At 39.6% G+C, this 22,544-nt stretch overlaps 1 protein-coding gene across 2 annotated transcripts in view; it reads right to left on the bottom strand.

The window, feature by feature from the left end:
- The window catches only part of GMDS (GDP-mannose 4,6-dehydratase), a 422,743-nt gene that overhangs the window by 61,988 nt on the left and 338,211 nt on the right, over positions 1–22,544 (bottom strand). For both annotated transcript variants that reach the window (XM_074899592.1, XM_074899591.1), the window contains exons 8-9: positions 20,533–20,651; positions 11,161–11,257 (exon numbers count right to left, since the gene is read on the bottom strand). In XM_074899592.1, the coding sequence (XP_074755693.1) occupies positions 11,161–11,257; positions 20,533–20,651 (216 nt within the window). The remainder of the gene's footprint in view (positions 1–11,160; positions 11,258–20,532; positions 20,652–22,544) is intronic.

The raw sequence follows: 22,544 nt of genomic DNA, 5'->3' as shown, positions 1-22,544 counted from the left end.
TTGCATCCAGGGAATCTGCAGTCATAGCAAGCTATGCTATCAAGGGTATCAAAGATAATTTTTCCATGCATTAGTCTGGAGTAGGAAATCCTTCACAAATCCATATTTAAGAACTTAATTAAGTCAATCATGGTTGGGTTTTTTTGTTTTTTTTTTTTTAACTCCATCCAGCAGTTAAGCTAAAGTAGAACTAATTGTGGTTGCTAATACTAGAAGGCAAAAATAAGAATACTTCTTGTGAGCTTTCCAGCACAGAAACTGCCTGTCATCCATCACCAGCTCCCTTTGGCTGTTCTTCAAGTGCACATGTCTTCACTGTTGTGAATCTCTACTGTTGTGAATAATGCACCTTCCCATGTTTCTGTTTTTACTCCCATGTCCACCTTGTCCTTGCATTCATTATGCCACACAGTTATTGAATTATTATAGATGTGGGTGGCTTACCTTTAGGGCTAGTCAGATTCTAATTATGCCAACTTTTTGTTTACAGTGCCTGAGCTGCCTGACTCTTTTGAGATTCACTTCATCAGTCAAGATTAATTTTGGTCTTTATTTTAAGCCTAGAAGTCATCCAGAAGGCATTTAGCAAATATGTGGAATACAGAGATAATACTGATAAGCACACTGGGAAGGAGACAGAGGAAGAAAGGTCAGGAAAAACACCTAAATACTACCTTGGATGCTCATCTGCAAGCCCTTTCAGCCAACTGTGTGCAGGATAAAAGACTGTGGTAGCCTTATAGGATTAGCACTACAGAAGAATTGTTTAGAGTGAGGAGCAAATGTCACAACATGTGATCTGTGGTGACACTTCAGTATAAGAAGAGGCCTCAGTAGACCTTGTTTCATAGCTATGAAAACTGCACAGAGCAAACTTGGCCCTATCACTCACCTGAGCTCTTCCTAAAACCTCACATTTCCTCTGTTTCCAATTTCACCTTCATAACCCACTTTTTAATCTCCCCCAACACATGGAAACAGAAACTAGGATCAAGAGGGAAATGCTGCCAAAGATTAGAGGTTTGGAAATTTATAACTATTATCTAAGGGAAAACTATAGCGGGAGCCAATTGCTTTAGTCAGAAGTCTTTGTTATTGTAAAGAACCTTTAATATATATTTTTGCTATCTAAATCAGAAGGTGGAAGTGTGGTATTTATGGGTCAAATAGAAGAAAAAAATAAAACCAAAAGCGATTCAACTCCTAGCCACTCAATCTGGAAATTTGTAAAACTAAGGTCTGCAAAGCACTAACTTGGTAACAGCTGTAGTGAATTATAAACATGAACTTGTCACAGATTACTGTAAAAAAACAGGCAGGCGTCCTATTTTAAAACACACTTTTTTGTTTTCATTATTGCTAATCCATCTTTCCCCTTACAGCTATTCAATACAAAGCATGACTGCAAAGTAGTACGAGTTCAGCAATCTGGAAGAAGGAAAAAAAAAAGTGTGTTTTCAAAAATTACAGAAGAGTCTTCCAAAAAGAAAATCTGATTTAAAAACTCATTTCTGTTCAGCAGTCAAGTGGTCTGTTTTGAATTTCAATGGCTATCTGTAGCACTGAGGTTTCTGTGTCATTGCACAGAAAAAGCTGACGAGGAATGGTGCTGTCTTACTCCATTCCTAACCACAACCCAGTAGATAAAGTCTGAAGTCACAAGTCAGCTGAGAGCTCTACCAAGACTATTAAAATGTACTGGCAAAGCTGGAAGGAAGAAATTTAAATGAGGCCAGGTTAGATGTTTCAAAGGGATGTGACTGATCCTGTTTTATGTTATGCCAGACAATGCTAATAGTTTAAACACTAGCTCTGTCAAGTGAGAAATAGATGTATTATCGTCTGTGAATTATTAAAATTGACTTTACCTACTCACCTTTAGTCTTTTCTGGCTGAAAGGAAAAAAAAAATCAAGAAAAAAAGAAGTCTTGCAAGGGAGGCATGCACTCTTAATCTATTACTAATGTCTTCTTGAATCCTGTTAATATTTTTCATATTGTCTGCTTTGGTGAGCTCAGACGCTATATGTGAGGAATGAGCAAAAATTCCAGCTGATCCTAGGCATAAAGCTCTTTAATGTTTAAGTCTCCCCTGCCCTGCAGATAATTACTGTCTCCTCTTTCACCCATCCAGCTGGGACATCAGACAATTTGGGGAGCCTCCAAGATGGGCATGAAGATCCATTTCCTGGTTCATGACAAATACTGTAGATGTTTATGCCACAGAGATAATTTTCTGGGGTTTTATTCAGCAACAAAAAAAAAAACCTGAAAAAAATTGTTTAGATCTTCAAGGCTCAATTTCCCCTTCAACTCAACCATACAAGCTCTCCTTGAACACTAGGCGAGTATTAAGGTTACTAAAAAATAGTTAACAATATAAAATGTTCTTAAGTTGTGATAAGGTCAGAATCATTGCTATAGGTTTTTAGTGGAACACAAAGATGAGACAAGAAGATATGGAAGGTGGTAAAGCACTCATCAACATCATCATCACAGGGTAGCAACAATAACAAAAGTCCCACCTCTTCATGCCTCCATCATGAAGTTGTTAATTTACAAATGATGATTCTAAAGGTGATAGAGGGGAAAGGTGAAGGTCTGTTTATTTTGTAAACAACCACTTCCAAAGCTCCACTTCCTTTCAACCATTTGCCCCTTTGAGAGAAACTGTAAATGGTGAAGGACAGAGATACCAGTCTGACCCAAAACTTCTTATGGATATTTTGGGGGAGACAGAAGACCTCTAGGATCAATCTAAAAGAAACCTGACTACTGCAGAAAAGTACCCTCCTGCCCCCCCAAATTAGGCTTTCCTTAGAAAACCCGAGAAGCCAATTTTGTTCTTTTTTTTTTTTTTTTTTTCCCCAGCGGAATCCTTTTTGACTTTTTTTTTTTTCCATAAGTACAGTTAAAACATTACACATTTTCTAGGGGAATAAACTTCAAATAGCTAAAGAAATAAAGCAAAAAAGTGAAAGAAACTTACTGTCATTTTTTGACTGTCAAACACTTGAAAAATATGAAATGAAAGCTTTTGGAGACAAACCCTGAAACCCTCCTGCTTCCTCAGAACTGGCTACCGCTTTATGCATTTCTCCTAACTTTGTCCATATGGCCCTTTCACACTTCCCTGGGGTGTCCCTCAGAGCAACAACTGCACTCACTCTGATAACGTCTTCAGCAGTACCACAGTAACACTGATACATATTTTGCAGATGGTGGCATAGGATTTTGAGAGTCAGTGGCTTGAATTACCACCTTTCAAGGAGGAAAAATATTAGGTGCCATGGTATACCCAGGCTTGAGACAACTATGCCCCCAGCAAACCACTGACTGAGAGACTTCATGATGAAAAGGCTGATGTCAAGGCATCTGCTGACCAAAACTCAGCAGAAGCTGCTTTTAACAATACTAAAACCATCTCATGGCTTCTCAGATGAACACTCTGTGGCTGTCATCTTCCTTTGTGCACCCACTCACCCATAAAATAAAATACAAACAGCTGAAGACAGGCAAGCTTTTATGAAGGCTCGAGGAATTAGACAGGACTCTAGCCCTTAATTCCAGATTTGCTGAAGGAAACATCACCTCTGTCTCATATCCTCTGTATTCAAAAGCCGTTTTTATTTTCATATAAATCATGTCATCTACAGTTCTGTGCTGCCATTCTAAAACTATTGCAAGAGTTGAGTTGGCACAGCACTCTTAAAAGAAAAGGTTACAACGTGGTGGGAAACAGTCAAAATGTGAACAGTATTGTTAAACTTTTAAAATCCCATTGTAAAATAAAATAAACAGCTTCTGAAAGGGAGACAGATCTTCAGACATTCTCTCATTTTTGAGTGTGAACCAGCAATCAGGTCCATAAGTGACCTCAACCACCTCTGACACCAAGGTCTTTAGAAAGCCCTGGTGGGAACAGTTTTGTGCCGAGCCACTCTGCCAGTATTCCAGTCTCACTGGGCACTCCAAAATCTGGTCTGAACAACAGTTCAGCTCTTTTGAACATCTGATCTCATGTAGGAAATAGGGAATAGGCTGTAGGTGGTGGAGACCTTTAGCAGGAGGGAGTACTTGGCAGTTGTGACAAATGTGTCTTTGGTGCTGCCTGAGTCTGGAATTCTGTCATGGTTTTTGCCTGCTCCAGGCTTTCTCCCTTCAGATGCTTTGCCTTTTTCATCACATCTGCTGGAGCACAGGGAGTGTTTGGATGGGACAGGCATAGGACAGCAGTGATAAGAAAACAAGGGAAGGTCCAAATGAGGGTGAGACAACAGAGATAACAAGGGGGAGGAGGAGGCCAAATGGCAAGCCAAGAGAAAGGGGAGGCAACAGCATAAAAGGTGAGATAGAGACTCTGTGCATGAATAAACATGAATAAGTGAAGAGGTGGTGGTAAGACCCCCCACTGCCAGGAAAGCAAGAAAAGAATTACGGGCAGGAAACATCACTGCAGGAGCAGTTGAATAAAACTACAAACTGCATGAACTTGATCTAATCCCTTCTTGCCTGCAAAGCCACCCTAAGACAACCTGGCTAAAGAAACTGTCTTGAGCTATCTCAGCATCTCTGCTCCCAAGTACTGTGCTCAGGTATGATGGGGCAGGCAAACAAGAAGAATCAGCTGGCACCTCCTGAGTTCCCACAAACTTCTGGGCTGGCCATCTCAGTTCCCATCACAGATGAATTGCTTCGCTTCATATTAAGATGCAGCAATGCACGTAAGCACACTCTTAGCTCCGAGTATGGAAACTGTCCCTATTAACTATTCATGCCCTTGAAGTGAAGAACTTGCTTGGATGCTTGACTGAATCAGGGCCTAATTAAGGAGGTAAACAGACTTCTCATTCACCTCTCCCTCAGCCTTAATCCTCTAGTCACCTAGGTTTAATTTAAAAATCTGTTTTCAGGAGTTGAGCCTGGATCTGTCACATCCAAGATTGCCACTAATTGCTATGTGTCAACAGCATTTAGAAAAATGAGCAATGAATTAAAACCACCAACCCTTCTGCCTGGATGACAGCTTTATCTTTACACACTAGCTTTTCAATGGGGTTGAAATCTCTTTTACCCACCTAGAGTGGAAAATTGTATTGCCCAAAGTCAGTCAGAGATTTCTTCAGCTAGGCTGAACTTTTCTGAAGAAAAACTACTCATCTTGTAAATGAACATATGGTGCAACACCCAGGGTGCAAAAGCACTCCAACTCAGACCCCAGGAGATAAGGACACCCTCTTCCTCTGGCTAGTCTTGTCAGATAGTTGTGGTATAAGGGGATCAGAAAGTAGACTCAGAGAGAGAAGCTGAGATTCTCAGGAAGATCAATGGTGATGTGAAGGTCACAGATGACACATGGCTGGTTTCAAAACATCAGGAATGACAGCAGGGAAAGAGGTGGTGAAGGAGGAAGGGGAACAGAGCCAGCTGCAGAAGTTGCCAGAGAAATATTTTGTTGGAGGCACAGCAGAGGAGGAGCAGGATGACGCAAAGAGAAGCAAACGAGTAAAGCACAGCACATGAGGACTGCAAACAGTGGTGTCCAGAGGGATTCCTTTACTGGATGTGCCTGTCTAATACTGATGTAATGAGCTAGTTATGAAGCAAAAAGTCAGAAATGTGTGTGGGAGTGTTGGAGGGGCACATATTAGGTATCTGTTCCCATAAGAAAGGAGGTAAGCTAGGGCTCCTGCTAAGAGTCTGTTAAGAGGATTAAACAAGATGTAGAGCAAGACTGAACATGAGCCTGATGAATCTTTTCAGGTTTGGTGACATATTGAGAGGAAAATCAGATAGCAAAAATAATCTTCCTATCATCTAAGGAACAACTAAGATGAACAAAATCACAGGGTGAAATAAAAAAGTAGAAAGCTACCTGTGGAGGAACAGTTGTGTCTACAAGGAATGGCAGCAGAGAACGCCATCAGGCTGTCCTCCTAACTTTGCTGCCGCCTCATGATCTCACTCGAGTAGCGTAATCAATATGCTTTGCCATACATGTGTTTCAGAAGCAGAAATGCAGTGATGCTATTTTTTTAAAAACCTTCTTCACATGCTTGTTGAGAAAACATTTCAAATATGTTAAGTGCTCAATGTCTTGCAGATGCTATACAGAGACAAATTACTACTAATCATTATTTTACCTGGCTAAATTTAAGATGTATGTTTTCAGAGCTACCTCTGAAATGTCTGATATGTAAGGACTTAACTAAAACAAACAAACAAAAATCTACTGCAGGTTTTATTAGCAGGAGGGACAAATAAAAGGAAGAGGGTGGTAAAACAATGCAGAGATAATCAGTCTGAAGTAAGGAAAGATATAAACATTTTGACCATCTGCTGACACAGCAGCAAAGTCAGCTGGGAGTAGAATTAAGGACAACAGAACTAATAATTTACCAAGGCAGTAATTTTCAGACGTTAAACGTACATTTTCAGAACAAGGATTAAAAAAAACAGATAAGAGAAGACTGTCAGAATTATGACAACTTCCAACTTCTTTACCTGGCTGCTAGTGAGGAAAATAGACAGGAAAAGAATTTGAAGATTATTCTTCCTTGAATGCTCCCATTTCATTTTCAGGAGTATTAATACAGGCCACATATTGACAATGATGAGCAAAAAGATCCTTGAGGAAGGGAAGCACGTGTTTCCTTGTGCAGACATCTGAACAGTTTAGTCACAGGAGGTTCTGAACTTAAGAGTAGGAAATGAAGCTTGTATGAAAACTAAAGTGGAAGTGTGGAGCATTTAGGGTTTTGTGATCACGGTTTCATTATACTCTAAATGCTCTTTAGGGCAGGAACACTTAGAGGAGTTCAGAAATGTTTTTGACTTTAAGAAAGCTGACTTTGGGAGAATGTGATATGCCCAAAGGAATTTTTACTGGAATCCTATGAAACATAGGAAACATAGAGCTGAATTTTTAAAAAACATCTGAAGAGACTGAAATTTAAAGCCATCCTGCTTAATTCCAAGGAGGAAAAAGGGCAACTGAGGCCAAATGCAGTTACGTAAAAATGTAGTTTGGTGTAAGCAACACATAGAAGACTTGGGAAATTTCTTATGTATTTATATATGTAGATATTTAGATACAACAAACAATCCTTTGAAAAGTAAACAACCTGGTAAGGAGGGATGCAGAACTTCTTAGGAGTTAGAAATAACAAAGAAATAATTACAGGAGGATGAAGTATCTTTTGACACCACCATGAATTTTTTCGCCTAACCATTTCATGGAGTTTCATCTGTATCAGTGCTAGAAAGGACTGAGAGAAAAAAAATGTGTAATTGCTTAAGGCATATAACAAAAGGAAGAAGTTAGCAAGTTAGCATGGCCTTTTTTTCTTTGAAGAAGAATAATAAGAGGCCAGATGGCTGCTTAAATATTAGCATCACATTGTGACAGAGTTTCCAGGGCTTGCTTAAAGGAAGGAAATTTACACTGATGTATGTATGTACATCCTCAGAGTAACATCCATGCCAGCCCATAACAAATGTGATGCACGAATACAACCTGCAAGCTCCTATCCTAGGCAAGCTATAGGACAACTGCAGAAACAGGTGGGAGAGGGAAGAATTCCCTGTAACGCAGAGAATTAGATTCAGAGAAAAAACATCTACATATAGTTGAAAGGTTTCTCTTTTTTTCCCTAAACTCCTAATGAGAGATATATACATCTTAAGTTCTGTGATGACACGACAGACCTGGAGTTAATCTTCTTTATTGCAGAAAAAGGCAATGAAATGAAGCAAACGCCTATAGAACTGTTAGCTTAATATCTGCCATGCAAAAATAAGAGGCAATTTTACTCAAACACCTTAATGGTCATAATTTGATCAGCAGCAGTTGTGCAATACTTGGAGAGAAATTTCTGTATATAAATTAACAGTAATATCTTGCTGAAAGATAAGAAAATTAAAGACAGGCCTTAATTCTCTAAAAATTACCCAACTTCAGGGGTTGAGAGACCTGATGTATCCAACATCCTGTGCTGCAGGGCTGCTTGTTTCCAACTGACTGCGGTGGCTCACTGAATTTTGGTTTTAACTTTTAAAAGAAATTTAAAATTAATTTGAACATTTTTGTGAATATCAAATAGATAATTTAAATCCAAGAATAGACTAATTTGCCTGCCTATAATATGAACATTCTGATTGTAACAAAAGTAGAAAAGACTAGTTAGATTAATTTCTGAAGTATCTACATTTTTACAGGTGAGTAAACTGTAGTGGAAACTTGTCTTTACATGCCTAGGGCAGCAAATGAGTATAAAATATGACCTTACCAGCCATGTGCTAAAAAAGCCTGCAAAATGCTTGAAAGCATCTTTCATAGTGTATCAAGTTCAGTATGAAAAGCAAACTTGTCATGAAGCTCCTCTGAAAACTCCTGATTTTAAAAAAGGCAGAAGTAATAATTTTTCTCCAATCCTTGCAGCAGGTTAGAGTCTCCAAATACAACTAAAAAGGGTCAGAAAAGATACTGATAGGAATTCAATATAAGCCGAAAGAAATTATACCGATAGGTTTTTTCTTGGCAAGATGCAAGGAGGGAAGGAGAGAGACAGGCGTTAGAAGCATTAAGCAGAAACAATTCCCAAGGACAGTAAATATCAGGGGGCCCCAAAGCAGTCAAAAGCAGAATGAAGAGATTTAGAGTCAAGGCATTCAAAGGGTCTACTTAGTTTGACCAGAAGACAGTCTCACATTTCAAGGTTTCTTCTTCAGTACAGCTAAGCTTTTCAATGGGAGGCCTTGACCCCAGGGATCACTAACTGAAGAAAACAAATGTGTTTTCAAATGAATGTATTGGCACTGTCAGAACTGACTGTACACAAGATTAAATTATATTTATTTTCACTTTCCAGAATACCATGTTAAATTTTAGAGAGACAGACAGAGAGAAATGTTTCCAAATAAGACATGAAAATCTGAGCATCAGATTTTCTGTCAGACAGGATTCAACAGCAGAATTCCTGTTAACTGATCTGGCTAAGCCTCCTTCCAAAATGTCAACCTGATGCTTTCTTGCCTTCAGCAGTCTTGGTGAGGGTGGCGGGAAGGGACACGTGTTGTCAGTCCATTTCAGTTCTCTCATTGCTTTTCCTCACTTTGTCACAATGGATTGGATTTTCGTCTGGCATTTTGGGATGTGTTTCCCTGACTGAAACAAACAGAAGTTTGCCTGCCTTTGATAAGGAATGGAAATAAAATAAAAATTTTAAAAAGTGATTCTGGATATCCATCCTGAGATGGTCTAAAAAAGGAAACGGATTGCTGGAAGTGGATGCCACATCCCTTCACAGAGGAGTTTGCTCACAAATCATCTGCATATTCCCTACTATAAAGGTACTTCAAAACCCATTTTGTGATTCTACCTTCCTCATGCTTGAGCAGCTTCACAGAGTCTTCTTGGGTTCCACAGGAACCAAATAGGGACTGTGTTAAACACCAGGCAAGATGGGGGCAGTGGAAGAGAGAGAGGGAGCCCAAGGCAAGGTGGCTCAGATAATTTCAGATAAACACCAGATGTCTACCTGAGTTTGCACACAGTGCTATTTCAAGGTCAGTTCCACTCTGTATTTGAATACATCCTTATACTCATGTATGGACTCGCTAGCAATTGCATGAGCATTTCTGAGGGACCTGTGCTTACGCACTGTCCCAAAATGGACAAGAGTATAGTGAGCTGAATTTAAAATAAAGAAATTGTGTTACCAAGAGGAGATCAATAAGGACAGAGAGGAGACCCTGGACACCACTATTCCAGTAGAAGATGTCTGAGGACATGAATAAGGGGGAACAACACCAAGGGCTTCAGAATAGCTACATATTACACATTAATTCTGAGGAGTGAATATGTACTTGTTAGTAAGAGGTATGACAAAGCAGGAAAGTGGGTCTCACAAAGCACAGACCTGTTGGGTCAAGTGTCCTTTTCCTGTTTGGCAAGTCCTTTTGTCTCTGTGTCCTCCTTATCATCCTGACACCTTACCAAAGCACAGAATGATGGACAGCTCTTAATGACTTCCTAGTGTTTGATTCTGATACGCAGGCCCAGCCCTATTTTGCATAACATGAAAGTCTCTATTTCCCTCTGAATTTCCACTTTAGAACCCACGTCCACTTCCACACACATAGCTCCCCACTCCCACCCTGCAATCTGTGTCAAGACAAACGTGCTGTCATCACACCTTGCTTGAATCAGGTAGCTGAAGCCAGCGCTTCTGAGCAGACAGACTGACAGCTGATGCTGCATCAGCAGCTGGCAGGGCTCATATTACCCTCCCTTGGAGACAACATCCTCTCCTGGGCACACCCACTCCCACATCGCACAACTGGGGCTATTGTTCCCTGTGTCCAGAAACCAGGCTTTGTCCTGTGCCATTTCTGTGTGTTGCCACCATCCTGCCTGCTTAGAAATATTGTTGGTTTTTTTTTTCCCTCTCCTAGCGTGCTCATTAGACAACTTGAGCACAGGGGTTAGTCACTTGGTCCTGCTGGTTGAGCACCCCTGGCAGACTTCACTGAGGCATTCCTGGGAGTAAAGAGGTGTTCTGCAAATCAGCATTTACTGAGTGGGACCCTGCAAAACATCCAAGAAAACAAAGTGCACATGCATTTCTAAAATGGGCATTTTGTGGTACCCATAGTTACAAAGATCTAAGCTGAACAGGGGATACTCATTGGATGGAGCTGAAACACTGTCAGGAAGACACAGAAGGAGGTACTTTAAAAATCAAGCTTATTAGTGCCCACCTTCCTCTGCTTTCCCTTCTTGCAGCTGGAGGAATGACCGCATGCCCATTCAAGACCAGAAGGAATAATAAGTTGTTTTGTTTCCCATAAGGTGATGTTTCACCCCCCTAAGCATCCCCTCTCTCATTCACTGAAGCAGAGTAGCATCTCTGTGACACAGCAAACCTGCTCCTCCCGGGCAGTGCTGCCTGCCTACCTCCCTGCTTGCTTGCTTGCTCGCTTGCTTGTTCCCAGGTAGCTGGCTGTGAGGGGGCCAACAAGCAGGCTAATTTAGAACTCTAAAAGCTGGCAGCAGGAGCACAATTAAGCATTTCTCACAGACTGCTGGCCAAATGCAGCAATTTATTGGCTGAGTGATTGGATTATTCATTTGCAAAGCTAAGAGAGGGCATTTTCTTACCACTTCAGTTGGCCTGTAGTACTTGTGATTGACTGTCACATGAATCTTGCCAGTCTCTTTGCATCGTCCTACTTCATTTTCATTCTTCCCTTCCCACCTGTAAAGAAGATAAACATTTAATCAACCTATAATTACTTTAGTGCTCTGATCTTACCAACATTTGGCCTGCTTTCATTTACTTGAGGCTGGTGTCAATTCCCCCTGCAGGACAGTATAAACTCATTAGCTATAGGAACAAAGGCAGAGCTTAGACTTGAGTGGAGCAACAATGGCTTTTGAAGTCTCTTTGTTTTGGTTTTTGATTCAGTAGAAGGTCTAAAATACAGGACTTCCAAATTAAACACATAATGCTAGGGGAAAATAAAACATCCTGATTTCAGAATGTTTTATGTATCTGCAAATAAATATGACAGTGAGGTTTTAAATTTGTGGATAGATTCAAAATTGTTTTCTTAAAATATCTTTAATACTTCTACTTTGGCCATACTTTCAGGAACTCTTTAATCTATTAATTTTATGGACGTGAAGCTCTGTTTGAATAGCATTAAGCTGCATAATTTAATTTGTGCTTAACTAGGAAAACCAAAACAAAAACAGTTCTTGAGTTTTCAGTCCTAGCTCGACAATGGCACTTCACATACATGTACTGTAAACAGTACTTACTACCTGTGAGCTGAAAGCCAGCTACTTTGTCCAAATTAGTTTCATATGTGTTGAACAGCCTGCAATTTGCTGTAATTTATGTGAGCTGGTTGCGCTGTGAACCATTTTGTTAGCAACTGTCCTAGTCTAAAATTTCGGGAGGAGCAGAAGAGGAACAGTGCGGTGGGTGACTGGCTCTGCCTTTGGAGAGGCCAGCCTGCAGCCTGGAAGCCTGAGGACAATGCTCCCTCTCAAAGCAATGTAGGAACGTACATTGGTGCATCAAACCTAATCCATTGAATGCACAAAATCTAGATTATGATTGAAACTCTATCCTCTTTTTGCTTTTTGCCTCTAAATATGTATCATGAGTCTCTGAACCAGCTTGGCATACAAGTGTAGTGATGAAATTCTTTACTTTTTTTTTTTTTTTTTTTGTGTTTAAGTAAAATCTATGTAATTTAAATCAAGCACTGTGATTTGGACTATTTAGCCTAAGTCACCAGCAATGAAAATAAAGTGCCCCTTACCTCCCACTTGCTAGTTGTACTGCCAGCTCTTGAGATTTTGTCACAGATTTGATTTATCCTTGCTCCCCCCCCCCCCCCCCCCAAACTCCTAGAAGAATTTAATTCTTTGACAATCTCAGCCTTCATTTTTCAGTTTCTAGCCCTGAGGGCTAAGGAGGAAAGTCTGCAAACGTGACCTCTGTGTACCCATGAAGGTTAGAACACTGAAAGGCAGAAGGAAATACCAAATATGCATTATTACTAGTTTTTAAATCCCATGATTTTTTAAGCACAGCTCATGACTTTTGGATGACTAGCAAAGCCTGCAGGATGCTTGACACTGGGAACACTTCACATTGAAATAATTTCCAACAGATAATAGACACAGTGAAGTCAGCTGTTAATAGTCATGCCATGATGTTAAAGATGATTTATAATTTAAATTTTCTTTCTTTCTTTTTTGCAGTCGCTCTGTTTGAAGCCTGGGCTGCAAAGTTTTCATTCAGAAGCCAAAACTAACATTAGTCCCTCCCTTTAAAGGGCAGAGGGTAAAAATGTGCAGGACTCAAATGAGCTTAATAGAAAACTAACCGTCACCAGTAAAACAACAGGAAGTGCTTAGATCAGGAGACGTCAGTTGTTGTTGGAGGTCACTGAGCAGAGAACCCCATTTAACACCCAACAGGCTCCAGAAGGCTCAGCCGAGCCAGTAAAGACTCACTTAATGTCGCTATCAAAGTTATATAACAATAGAAATGGCTTAAGAAGAAATCTCCACCCGTTTTGTTGAGCCCAGTAATGTGAAAAGTTCACAAGGAAAAAAAAGTACTTCTCTTTGCGAACAAAGTAGCATTTGATAGCTGCACTTCTAATTACTCCCGGCACCTTGGCACCTCGGCACTCACAGCTGGGGACACCATACTACTGATAAAAGGGATTGTGCGGGAGCCAGCCTGACACCAGGAGCAAGCATCCATTTCACTAACCAACTCCCCCTCTCCTCTTCCTCTAACAACAACAAGGAAAGGAAAAAAAAAACCCTCACTAAAACCCTCTTTAATTTATAGTCAAACAGCAGTCAGAATTGTTAAGTGGAAAATGTAATGCCAGATTATCCTGAAGCATGAGCACAGCGGAAGAGACACAGGGAACCCTCACGTCGCTGTGGTTTTAGACAGCTCCAGTCACAAGGACTACCCAGCTTTCTGATTCTTAAGGTGGATGCCCAAGTAGGCAAGAAAACAGTTTTGTGTAACTTGGGGGAAATGCAAATGATCTCTGGTCAAAGAAAGTTTGGCTAATCAGGGCTGGACTAAATTTATAGAGAATGGGGAGGGGATGGCCCCCAACCCCCAGCTAGCATCAAAGCCCAGGGCTTCCAGGCAGGTGTCTGCTGGCCTAGAGTAGGCTTTTCACAAAATGCTGGTCCTGAAGCCAGCAGGCAATGAGCCTGCACAGCAAGACCATTCCCTGCCCCACACTGGGGAGCTTCACCCACACACTGAAGTAAAGGATGGGTTTGCTGTCACAGCTGACGGCATCAGCCATACGCCAGAACACTCTGCACCCAGAGATGGATGCATAAGATCACACATCTGCTACTGATAAAGTGGGTTTGATGCCCTCTGCATCTATGCTTCCACATGGAATGCCTCACTATTGCAGACATGTGCTTTGGGACTGCTTAGGACAATAGTCATTGCCAACTCTAGTGGATACCACTATCACTGACCTCAGAAACGTCCATAAAACCAAGTTAATCACATTTCAAATGCATGTGCAAGTTTACTTGTTTAGAAGGCTCTTCACCTCAAAAGGTTTTACACTGGATTTACAGAGGAATGGGCTACATTTAATTTAAGGCTAATTCCATATCTGCAGATCACTACTGTTATAATACTTATTATCAGCAGGGATGAATGCTCCTTTTAATCTTTAACTCTGGAGATTCCAACTATTTTTCATTTTTTATAACTATTCAGTAAGACAGCAAACTTCAAGCTATAAAAACAGCCACAGGTGTAGAGGATTTTCTGAGGACAAAAAGCGGGGGTACCCACCTCAGGGGGTGTGAGGTGAGCAGGGAAGGACACAGGGGAGCCAGGATAATCGAGGTGGGGGTGGGGTGGGAATAGCACTGCAATGGACCAAATGGTCTGAATGGCTGTAACTGAGAAGCAAACAAGGCAAAGCACATATATTTTTGAGGTGGTGAAATCAACTAAAAATGAAACCTTTCACAAAAGCACAGATAAACTGAACAAATATAGGCATTTCCTCTCCTTTCTTGATCTTTACATAGAAATAGAACTGATATAATTTTAAAAAATAGTCAAAACCACTAGTAGCTACAGCTGTTCAGCCTCTTTACAGAAAACTACCACATAGACTTTTAAAATCAAATATATGCCAATATATTTTCACATTTGAAAATGAACAAGAAATTAATTAAAAATAAAATATTTTAGGAAAATTTTGCTCTTCCTCCACACCTAATACGAGATACCATTTGTGTAGACTTCTCAGATTTGTGGCCTACTTGCTGTTACACACACAATTAAGGCAAAGCACTTCATTCTGTTCTGGCACTTTATGAACAGCAAAACTGACATCATATAACATACCATTAATGTATTTTGCAAGTAATCTTTTGTAGGGAAACTTTAAATGTGACTCTTCATGTGTTCCTTTGCTGCCGACACAACCACCAACCTTGCCAGCAGCTCTGATGCATCAAAGTAGTCAAGGACATAGGGATTGCTTAAACACGATCTTGTGCTTAAATCTAAAGCACAAGTATGCTACCATAATGTGTTGTACTTAAAATTTTTTTCAAATGCTCTGATGAAACAGGTCTTTAGTGTTTGTTGACTAAAGGAACACAGTTAAAACAACGCTATTGTTGTTATTACGTTCCCAGCATTGTCAAGCTGAAGTTTCAAAAATCTGAATTGTGACTCCCCACATTACAAGACTTTAAAAAAGACTACATGCTAGGCTCCCTATTTTTTTTCTTTTTTTTTAGTTCATTGGAAATCTTTTGAAGCTCTTACCCCTTTACTCCAAATTGTGAAAGTTGGTGTTGAGAAGAAAATGTTTTCTCAAAGTATATTAATGTTTCTGTGAAAGTGAAAACATTCTGGCAAGAAAAGTTTTAGTTTCAAGTAAGTTCCATTACTGCCAACCTGAAATAAAATTATATAAATAATATCTATAAAAGATGCTTTGACTTTTTCAGAATGGATTTTTTTTTTCTTTCAGAATGGCTTTAAAAATTCTTTTTAAGTTATTCTTTCTTTAAAAGGAGGTTAGAAGAGAAACAAAGCAGTCCATCTGAGCTGAAATAAGATATTTTTCCAAATTGCATTTGTGAGAACTATTTTCATTTCACTGTGGGGGCAGGGGGTAAAGAAAGTGGATTTTGCCATGAAAGATCACATTTAATTCTTACCCAGTCTTCCTATAGGAGAAACTCTCATACCTCTTATGATGTATGAAATCAGATAGTTAAATTGTTACAGTCTTCAAACCTTTATTTGAGTTCTGAAGCAGTTATTGGGTCTGCCTACAGATAAAACCTTGTATCAATAAGAAAGTAATAAAAGTCTGCTCAACTGGTAGAGTTAATTCTCTAGCTGAGGTGGGTTAAATGGCCCTCTAAAACATATACTCTACAGTGAGAATGGTAACAAAAGTGGTGCAGTCCTAAGTGAGGATCCTTGCTTGTGTGGGTTCACCCAGGCCAGCATTCTTTGTCAACCTGGCTGTGTTCCTTTCAGCTATCACTCTTCAAAATGCCTCCAGTTTCTGTATGAGATTCTGTTCCCTTCCTCCTCATCCAAAAGCTTCTGATTTTCCTGAGCTGCTAAATACAACACATAACACTGGCCAGCCAGACCTGGGAGGAGCAAGCTGTTTTGATGATGACTTTCGACGGTTCCTCTTCCACATCCCCAGAGCACCATTACTAACATATTGTTGGTTTTCCATTCTTACAGCAATCTGTCAGATCTTATGTGTTTCTGTAACCCAATCTTCCATTTTAAGGTAAAAAGAAAAAAAAAAAATCCAGAAAAAGCCCTTGCCTTAAGTTCAATTTCAGTTCAGCCGTCACTGTCACTGAAGAGGCCACTGCTCCACTTCTGCTAGTAGTTCACCTCATTAGACCTTATAGCTTATCTGCAAACTTCTTTTTAGGGTGATCTTTTATGAGACCAACTGGCATGTTAGTTAAAGTAAAATCTGTATGTAGAGCCAAATGACTAGAGTAAAATCTTAATTTTTACTGAATTAATTCTGATCCTGGAAGCAATGAATATTTCTGTAACAAATATGCATGTATTTTTATATTAATAAAAAACACAATAAATCTTTCCACTGCTTGAACAGTTGGTTGGTTTTTTGGTTTGTTTTTTTGGTTTTTTTTTTTCCTTTTTTTTTTTTTTCTTCCCACATTTGCAGACAACAGTCTTTGTAACACTCTGCAAAGAACTCTGAGTGCTGTAGTGGTTTCAGGCTATCTTTGCAATCCTGTTCTAATTTAATAAGATTAATGACAGAAAATTAGTCAAGACAAGCGTTTGCCTGTTTCGTTTACCCTGCTGTACTTGAAATTATAGGCGGGAAGTGTTTCCCCCAAGTACTACTTAATTAGTAATAAGTAGAAGGGAAAGTAAGAGAAAAAAAGTGTAATCCTTACAGGGGGAAAATATTTGTAGCTCTGAGGCTTTCCTGTTAGTACAAAGGACTGAATTTGAATGATTCAGAGGACTATATAAATATAGTTTGAAATTTCTTCCTTGAAAAAGAAATGTTAGAAGAAAAAAAAAACCCACACAAGGAAGATAAACCTCTGTGTACACTTTACAGTCAGTTTCAGAGAGAGAATCAGTCTTATTGCAGCTGTACATTTTGCTACAAAAATGTAGTAAAGTTTTTCTCTCTCTTATTTTGGCTAAAAGACATAGTCCTGACGTGCTAATGACTGGCTGTGACAGAGTATTATGTTATTTTCTTGGAAAGACTTTTTAGGTTGTCCTGGATTTTCAGCTGTATAAGTTAATGTGAACTGTTAGGAAAACAAAAAAATAAACAACTAAAATATTTTTAGCTGGTTGATGGGGCAGCCAGGATTGCTCTTCTTCCTGTTCTCTACTGCAATATGAAGATGTGACAGCTAAGACTTTGTTACGTTTGCAACTTACCCTGCCAAAAGAGAAAGTAGAGATGGGTAAGAGCCCCTGCACGTGTGCCCTCTGTTCTCAGATATGCTATGAGCTCTGCCAGCTGCTGCTTGCCACGACATCCCTTCTGGCCATTTACTCCACCATTCCATCAATTTTGAAAGGCGCATTGTGCAGCAATAATGGGAAAGTTTGCCATCACTTACAGCCGCAGAAAGGGATGCTGGAAATTTCCCAGATAAATTTTTGAGATTGCAAAATTTTGTAATACCTGCAACCCTGCAACACCCCCCCACCCCCAACCAACTAAACAACTCAACTAAACTTTGAGGAAGGGAGATAGGAAGAAAGCAGATGTCCTTGCAGGAACTCATTTACCAATTGCACTCTGGTGTGCAGGTTCTTAGATGCCTCATAAATTGTAAAGAAACAGATCAGTGGGACTCACCAGTGGGGTCCCAAAATGCTAAATGGGAGGATTTTGCTGCCAGTCTACTCCCTGAAGAAGATATAATCAAACTGGAGGAGGTGGGAGTACAAAGCCCTTGGGGGTTTCAAAGAATGTGAGAGGTTACCAGCCTGCTGGTCAAGAAGCTGCTGAGGGTAAGGAGAGAAATTATGTGTGCTGCAAAAGCATAGGCTGAGCTGACACCTAGAAAAACTATGGAGGTTCTTAACAAAACTTTCTAAATCCTGAGAAATATTTTACAGCTAGTGCAATTTGAAAGATGGCTACAGGATGAGTAGTGGGTCTGTTGTGACACTACACCCACCCTGGGATCAGGGGGAATGAATGGCTGGTTTATCTGGCTAGACTATATCTAAAATGATCAGAATTGCACCACTGCCAAAATGATCAGCAATGAAACTGTCATTAGCACCTAGAATGTCACCTCAGTATGTATAGCTATTTATACGTCACCTGTAAATGATTTAAGGAATTAATAACTTATTCACAGTGAAGAAAAATTTCAGAAGAGTCATGGGGATTAGCAGGCCAAGCCCCATTTCTAAAGTGATTTACGTTCCTAAAAATCCATGTCAGTAGATGTCATGTGGATTCTTACACAATTTTTGAACATTATTGTTATTGAATAATAATAAAAATGCAAATATACCTTTGTACACACAAAATACCTGCCTTATCTCATCACTTGGAGTCATACTGTAAAGTTTCCCTGAGAGAGAAACTTGTGACTGATTGATTCAATCCAAAGACTGACTGCAGTAATCACCAACATGAATGATATACAGTCCACCACATGGAGCCATACGTGAGCAAAAAATTAAACAAACAGGACACAAAATTTTGTGTGTTAGGACCAACTAAATCTAAAGTAAGCTTTTTGTATCCTCTTTATAACAGAAGCTATTCATAAAAGTACTTTCACTTTTATTTGTGTAAGTGTTGTTCTTTTATTTAGGTTTTCTCAAGGTTTAATTTGCTTTCTAAAAAATATGTGCTGTCAGTCTTGGGAAATGCTGAGACTTCTTAGGCCAACACCAAAGCAGAGAGTTTAATTTTAAACTAATGGATAAATTTATTGACATCAAAAGAAACTGCGATATGGAGAATATCTGCAAATAAAGACATTCAGCTAGTTACTGACCTATATGTTTCAGTTTCTAGTATTAGGTAATAAAAATGAAAAAAAAAAAAAAAAGTAGTTCAACAAACATTCATTCTTGCTTTTGCAAGCAACACTAGACAGGGACAAAATAGTTCTCAAAATCACAAGAATTCTTGCTTATATGGAGCAACTGAATCCACATCATATTTGTATTAATGCTTACTAGGGAGAATCAGCTTATAAACACAATAAGCAAAAGTATAGAAAACGTAGAAAAAATAAGAAAGAAAGAGCAATTACTAGAGCTCCTACTACCTTACCTTTACCCTGTCAAACCTCACTACTATTAAGGTATATGGGACAATGTGTGATCATACAGGAACATTTCACTATCAAGAGATGCTAAATATATGGAGAGAAACTTATTCCCCAAACCGAGCTTTTGGGCTAGAAATTCTATTTATACAGTCTCTCTCTCCCCCATCAGAATTTCTTCTGGAAGCTGATGCCAAAAATTGAAACCAGACTAAAAACTCATTGAGGAGAAAATGTTATTACCTCCCCAGCCACCCACTGGCTGTTCAAATAATATTGTATATATCTGTGCACTTCTGCATATTTATTGAATTTGTCAAGTTTTTGTTCCCAAGTAAAACTTATTGGCCCTGTCAAAAGTTCACCAGCTGCACAAGTGACTTTGATGGCCTGAGGAACAGCCCTGGCGCTAGCGTCATGGAAGAGCCTGTGGCTTTCCTCTCCCTTTTCCAGCTGAGATTGGTATGTTGATGCATGGGGCCCAGAGAAGATACAGAAGGAGGGAAATTGAAAAAATAATAAACAATAAAAATATAAATTACAGAAAGCGCTCACCAAGCCATGCTGGTTTTATTATATGGCCTTGAGAAGGAATTTTGTATTTTCAATCAAACTATGTGGAATATGCATTGTAAACATTCTGCACCCACTGCTCAACATTTTTATGGCTTAGTAGGAGAAGAACTAATAGGAATGTAGAGTGGGTTGCTACATAATCCCTGTGGTGTGGCTGATGGGCTGTCACGCAGAAAGAACAGGGTTGGCAGGTGTCACCTCCTGAGATTACAGAGAGTGGGAGCAGGACTGTGGGGATCTGGGGATGCAAAATAGAGTTCGGGCAGAAAAAACCCTCTTGTAGCAGGGTGATGAACAGCACCCTGGTACAGCTTTGGAGGGGCATCTGTCCCCCAAGATGGGGAGTGAATGGGAGAGCTTGGAATAAAAAATTAAGATGTACCCGCCTACATTATGTTCTTATGGTCTAGAGGGCAACACTAGACATATCTGCTGTGGTGGTCATTCATGCCCATAAGTCTGACATGTTACAAAATTAGAAGTAAGGGGGGAAAAAAGAATGTAGAGAAACAATACTCTAACACAGCAAATGCAACAGGCTGGAAATGTTCAACCTGTGGCTGCTATCATACTTACACAATGGTTTTCCCAATATGCTTAAATGACTTTTCCACAAATTCACGGACACTATGGACCTCCCCAGTGGCTATGACAAAGTCCTCGGGCTCATCCGTCTGCAACATTAGCCACATGGCCTGCAGAAAGAGAAATAAAGTCAGATTCAGCGCACATGTAAGTGGCCTCTTCGGCACATGATACTGTATTACCGCATTTTTGATTAGGAAATAACTACACATACACACACATACCCCAAGCTGCGGAAATTGGCACTTTCCTAACATGATGACTATTAGCCAGTTCAGTGCAACTCTGAAAAGAGTTCAATTATTTCTTATTATAGAAAACAATGCTGTATTTGATTTTCAATTTGTTTCACAACAGGGGTTTCTACAGGGGAGACTTCAATATGTTTACTTTTGAACACTGAGACTTGGTTTAGTGCTCAAGAGCATGGATCCACTTGCTTAAAGCACTGCATGAATTGACACTGATACGGGGAAAAGAACAAAATTTTGTAATGTTTCAGTCCAGAGTGCTGTTGTCTGGCTGTTATAGAACGATGTCAAACACATTGAATTATGAAAATATGTGTCCTTTTGGCTCTTTGTTCTGTCACATTTGTTTTGGCCAAGTTGAGATTTTAGTTAAGAGTAAGTAATTAAAAAGGTAACTAAGAATAGTCAACATCTATTGACCAAATTAATCTGTTTTTCCTGCTGAATATGTGCTGAATGTTACATATTAAAGCACAGTAGCAGAAATTTTTTCTTTTGACACAGTAACACAGAAAACACTGGTAGAAAAGTGAGACAACCATTAGCATCTCTTTCAGAGAACTGTTTGTGCAGCAGCAAAAATCGCAATAGGTTTCAAAGCAAAACGTGATTGTCAACATATTTGCATTTCAGGGGAGGTTTACTTCCTACAGCAATGTCTTTTACAGAATCCCTTCCCACAAACAAGTAATGATGGATGAGCACCATCTCAGAGGGCTGGCCAGCTAGGTCAGCACGAGAGCAGCAAAGCAGATGGAAAAAGAGATACGCAAAGACACATGTGACTTGTCTGAGGTATCACGGCAGGTACATTTCAGGTTTCTGATGAGCAAGCCACTGCTCTAACGACTGGACTATTTGACTGCCTAGGAGATGTAGGCGGACAGAATAATTATTACTTTAGATCAATCAAAATGATGTAAACACTTCATTTCCTTTGGAGAGGAAAGGGGAATACCTGTATGGCATGATCCTCATTTAATAAATAACCAGAAAAGGAAAACAATTCAACTTTCTCTCCATATGGTAAGAAGGACTGTCATCTTCTCACAGTGTAATCCACAACGCTATTTGCATTGACCTCTTCACATAAGCTTTAAAGAAAACAACTTTAGTAGGTCCCTTGATGGTAGTGGATACTCTGCAAATCAGATTAATAAAAGCTTTGGGACAGCTCAGTTTCTCTTGGTAAATACCACCTGAAATATTCAATTTTTCCCCCCATTCTTAATAAATCATTGTCCAGCATAACAAGGTGATACATTCCACTGAAATGGTTCTATTTGCAAGTAATTTTTCTTCCCAGTTATTATTTTATGCATCTTCCAAATTTTTGTCAAGATTTTATTAACATGTTCCTTTTGAACCTCTTAGCTTCTTGAACGTGCGTGGAAGGCTGGGTTTTGGGCAACTGCTGTGTAAGTCCTTGACATTAATTGTGCTTTAGGGATATGACCTGCTGGGCAGGACAATGACAGCAACTTTATTTTTCCTTTCCAGGGTTGAACATCCTAGCCAATGACGCAGAAATACCCGACTGGCTGATGAAAATCCTCTTGTGGGGAGGAGATGTCTTAACTCATATCTCTCATACGAGCTTTCTTGGAACATTGGGGTTTCCCTGCTGATTTGAGAGGTCGCCATAAATCACCAACTCATGTTTCTTCATGACTGAACAAGCTTGCAGGATTCACAGTAGTAGCAGCTTCACAGAAAGGTAAAAGGAATATCTAGAATAAGTAAGTGATAGTT

This window comes from Athene noctua, chromosome 2 (genome assembly GCF_965140245.1).
Source record: "Athene noctua chromosome 2, bAthNoc1.hap1.1, whole genome shotgun sequence".
In the NCBI taxonomy this organism is placed as follows: domain Eukaryota; kingdom Metazoa; phylum Chordata; class Aves; order Strigiformes; family Strigidae; genus Athene; species Athene noctua.
This window is presented reverse-complemented; position numbering and strand designations above follow the sequence as displayed.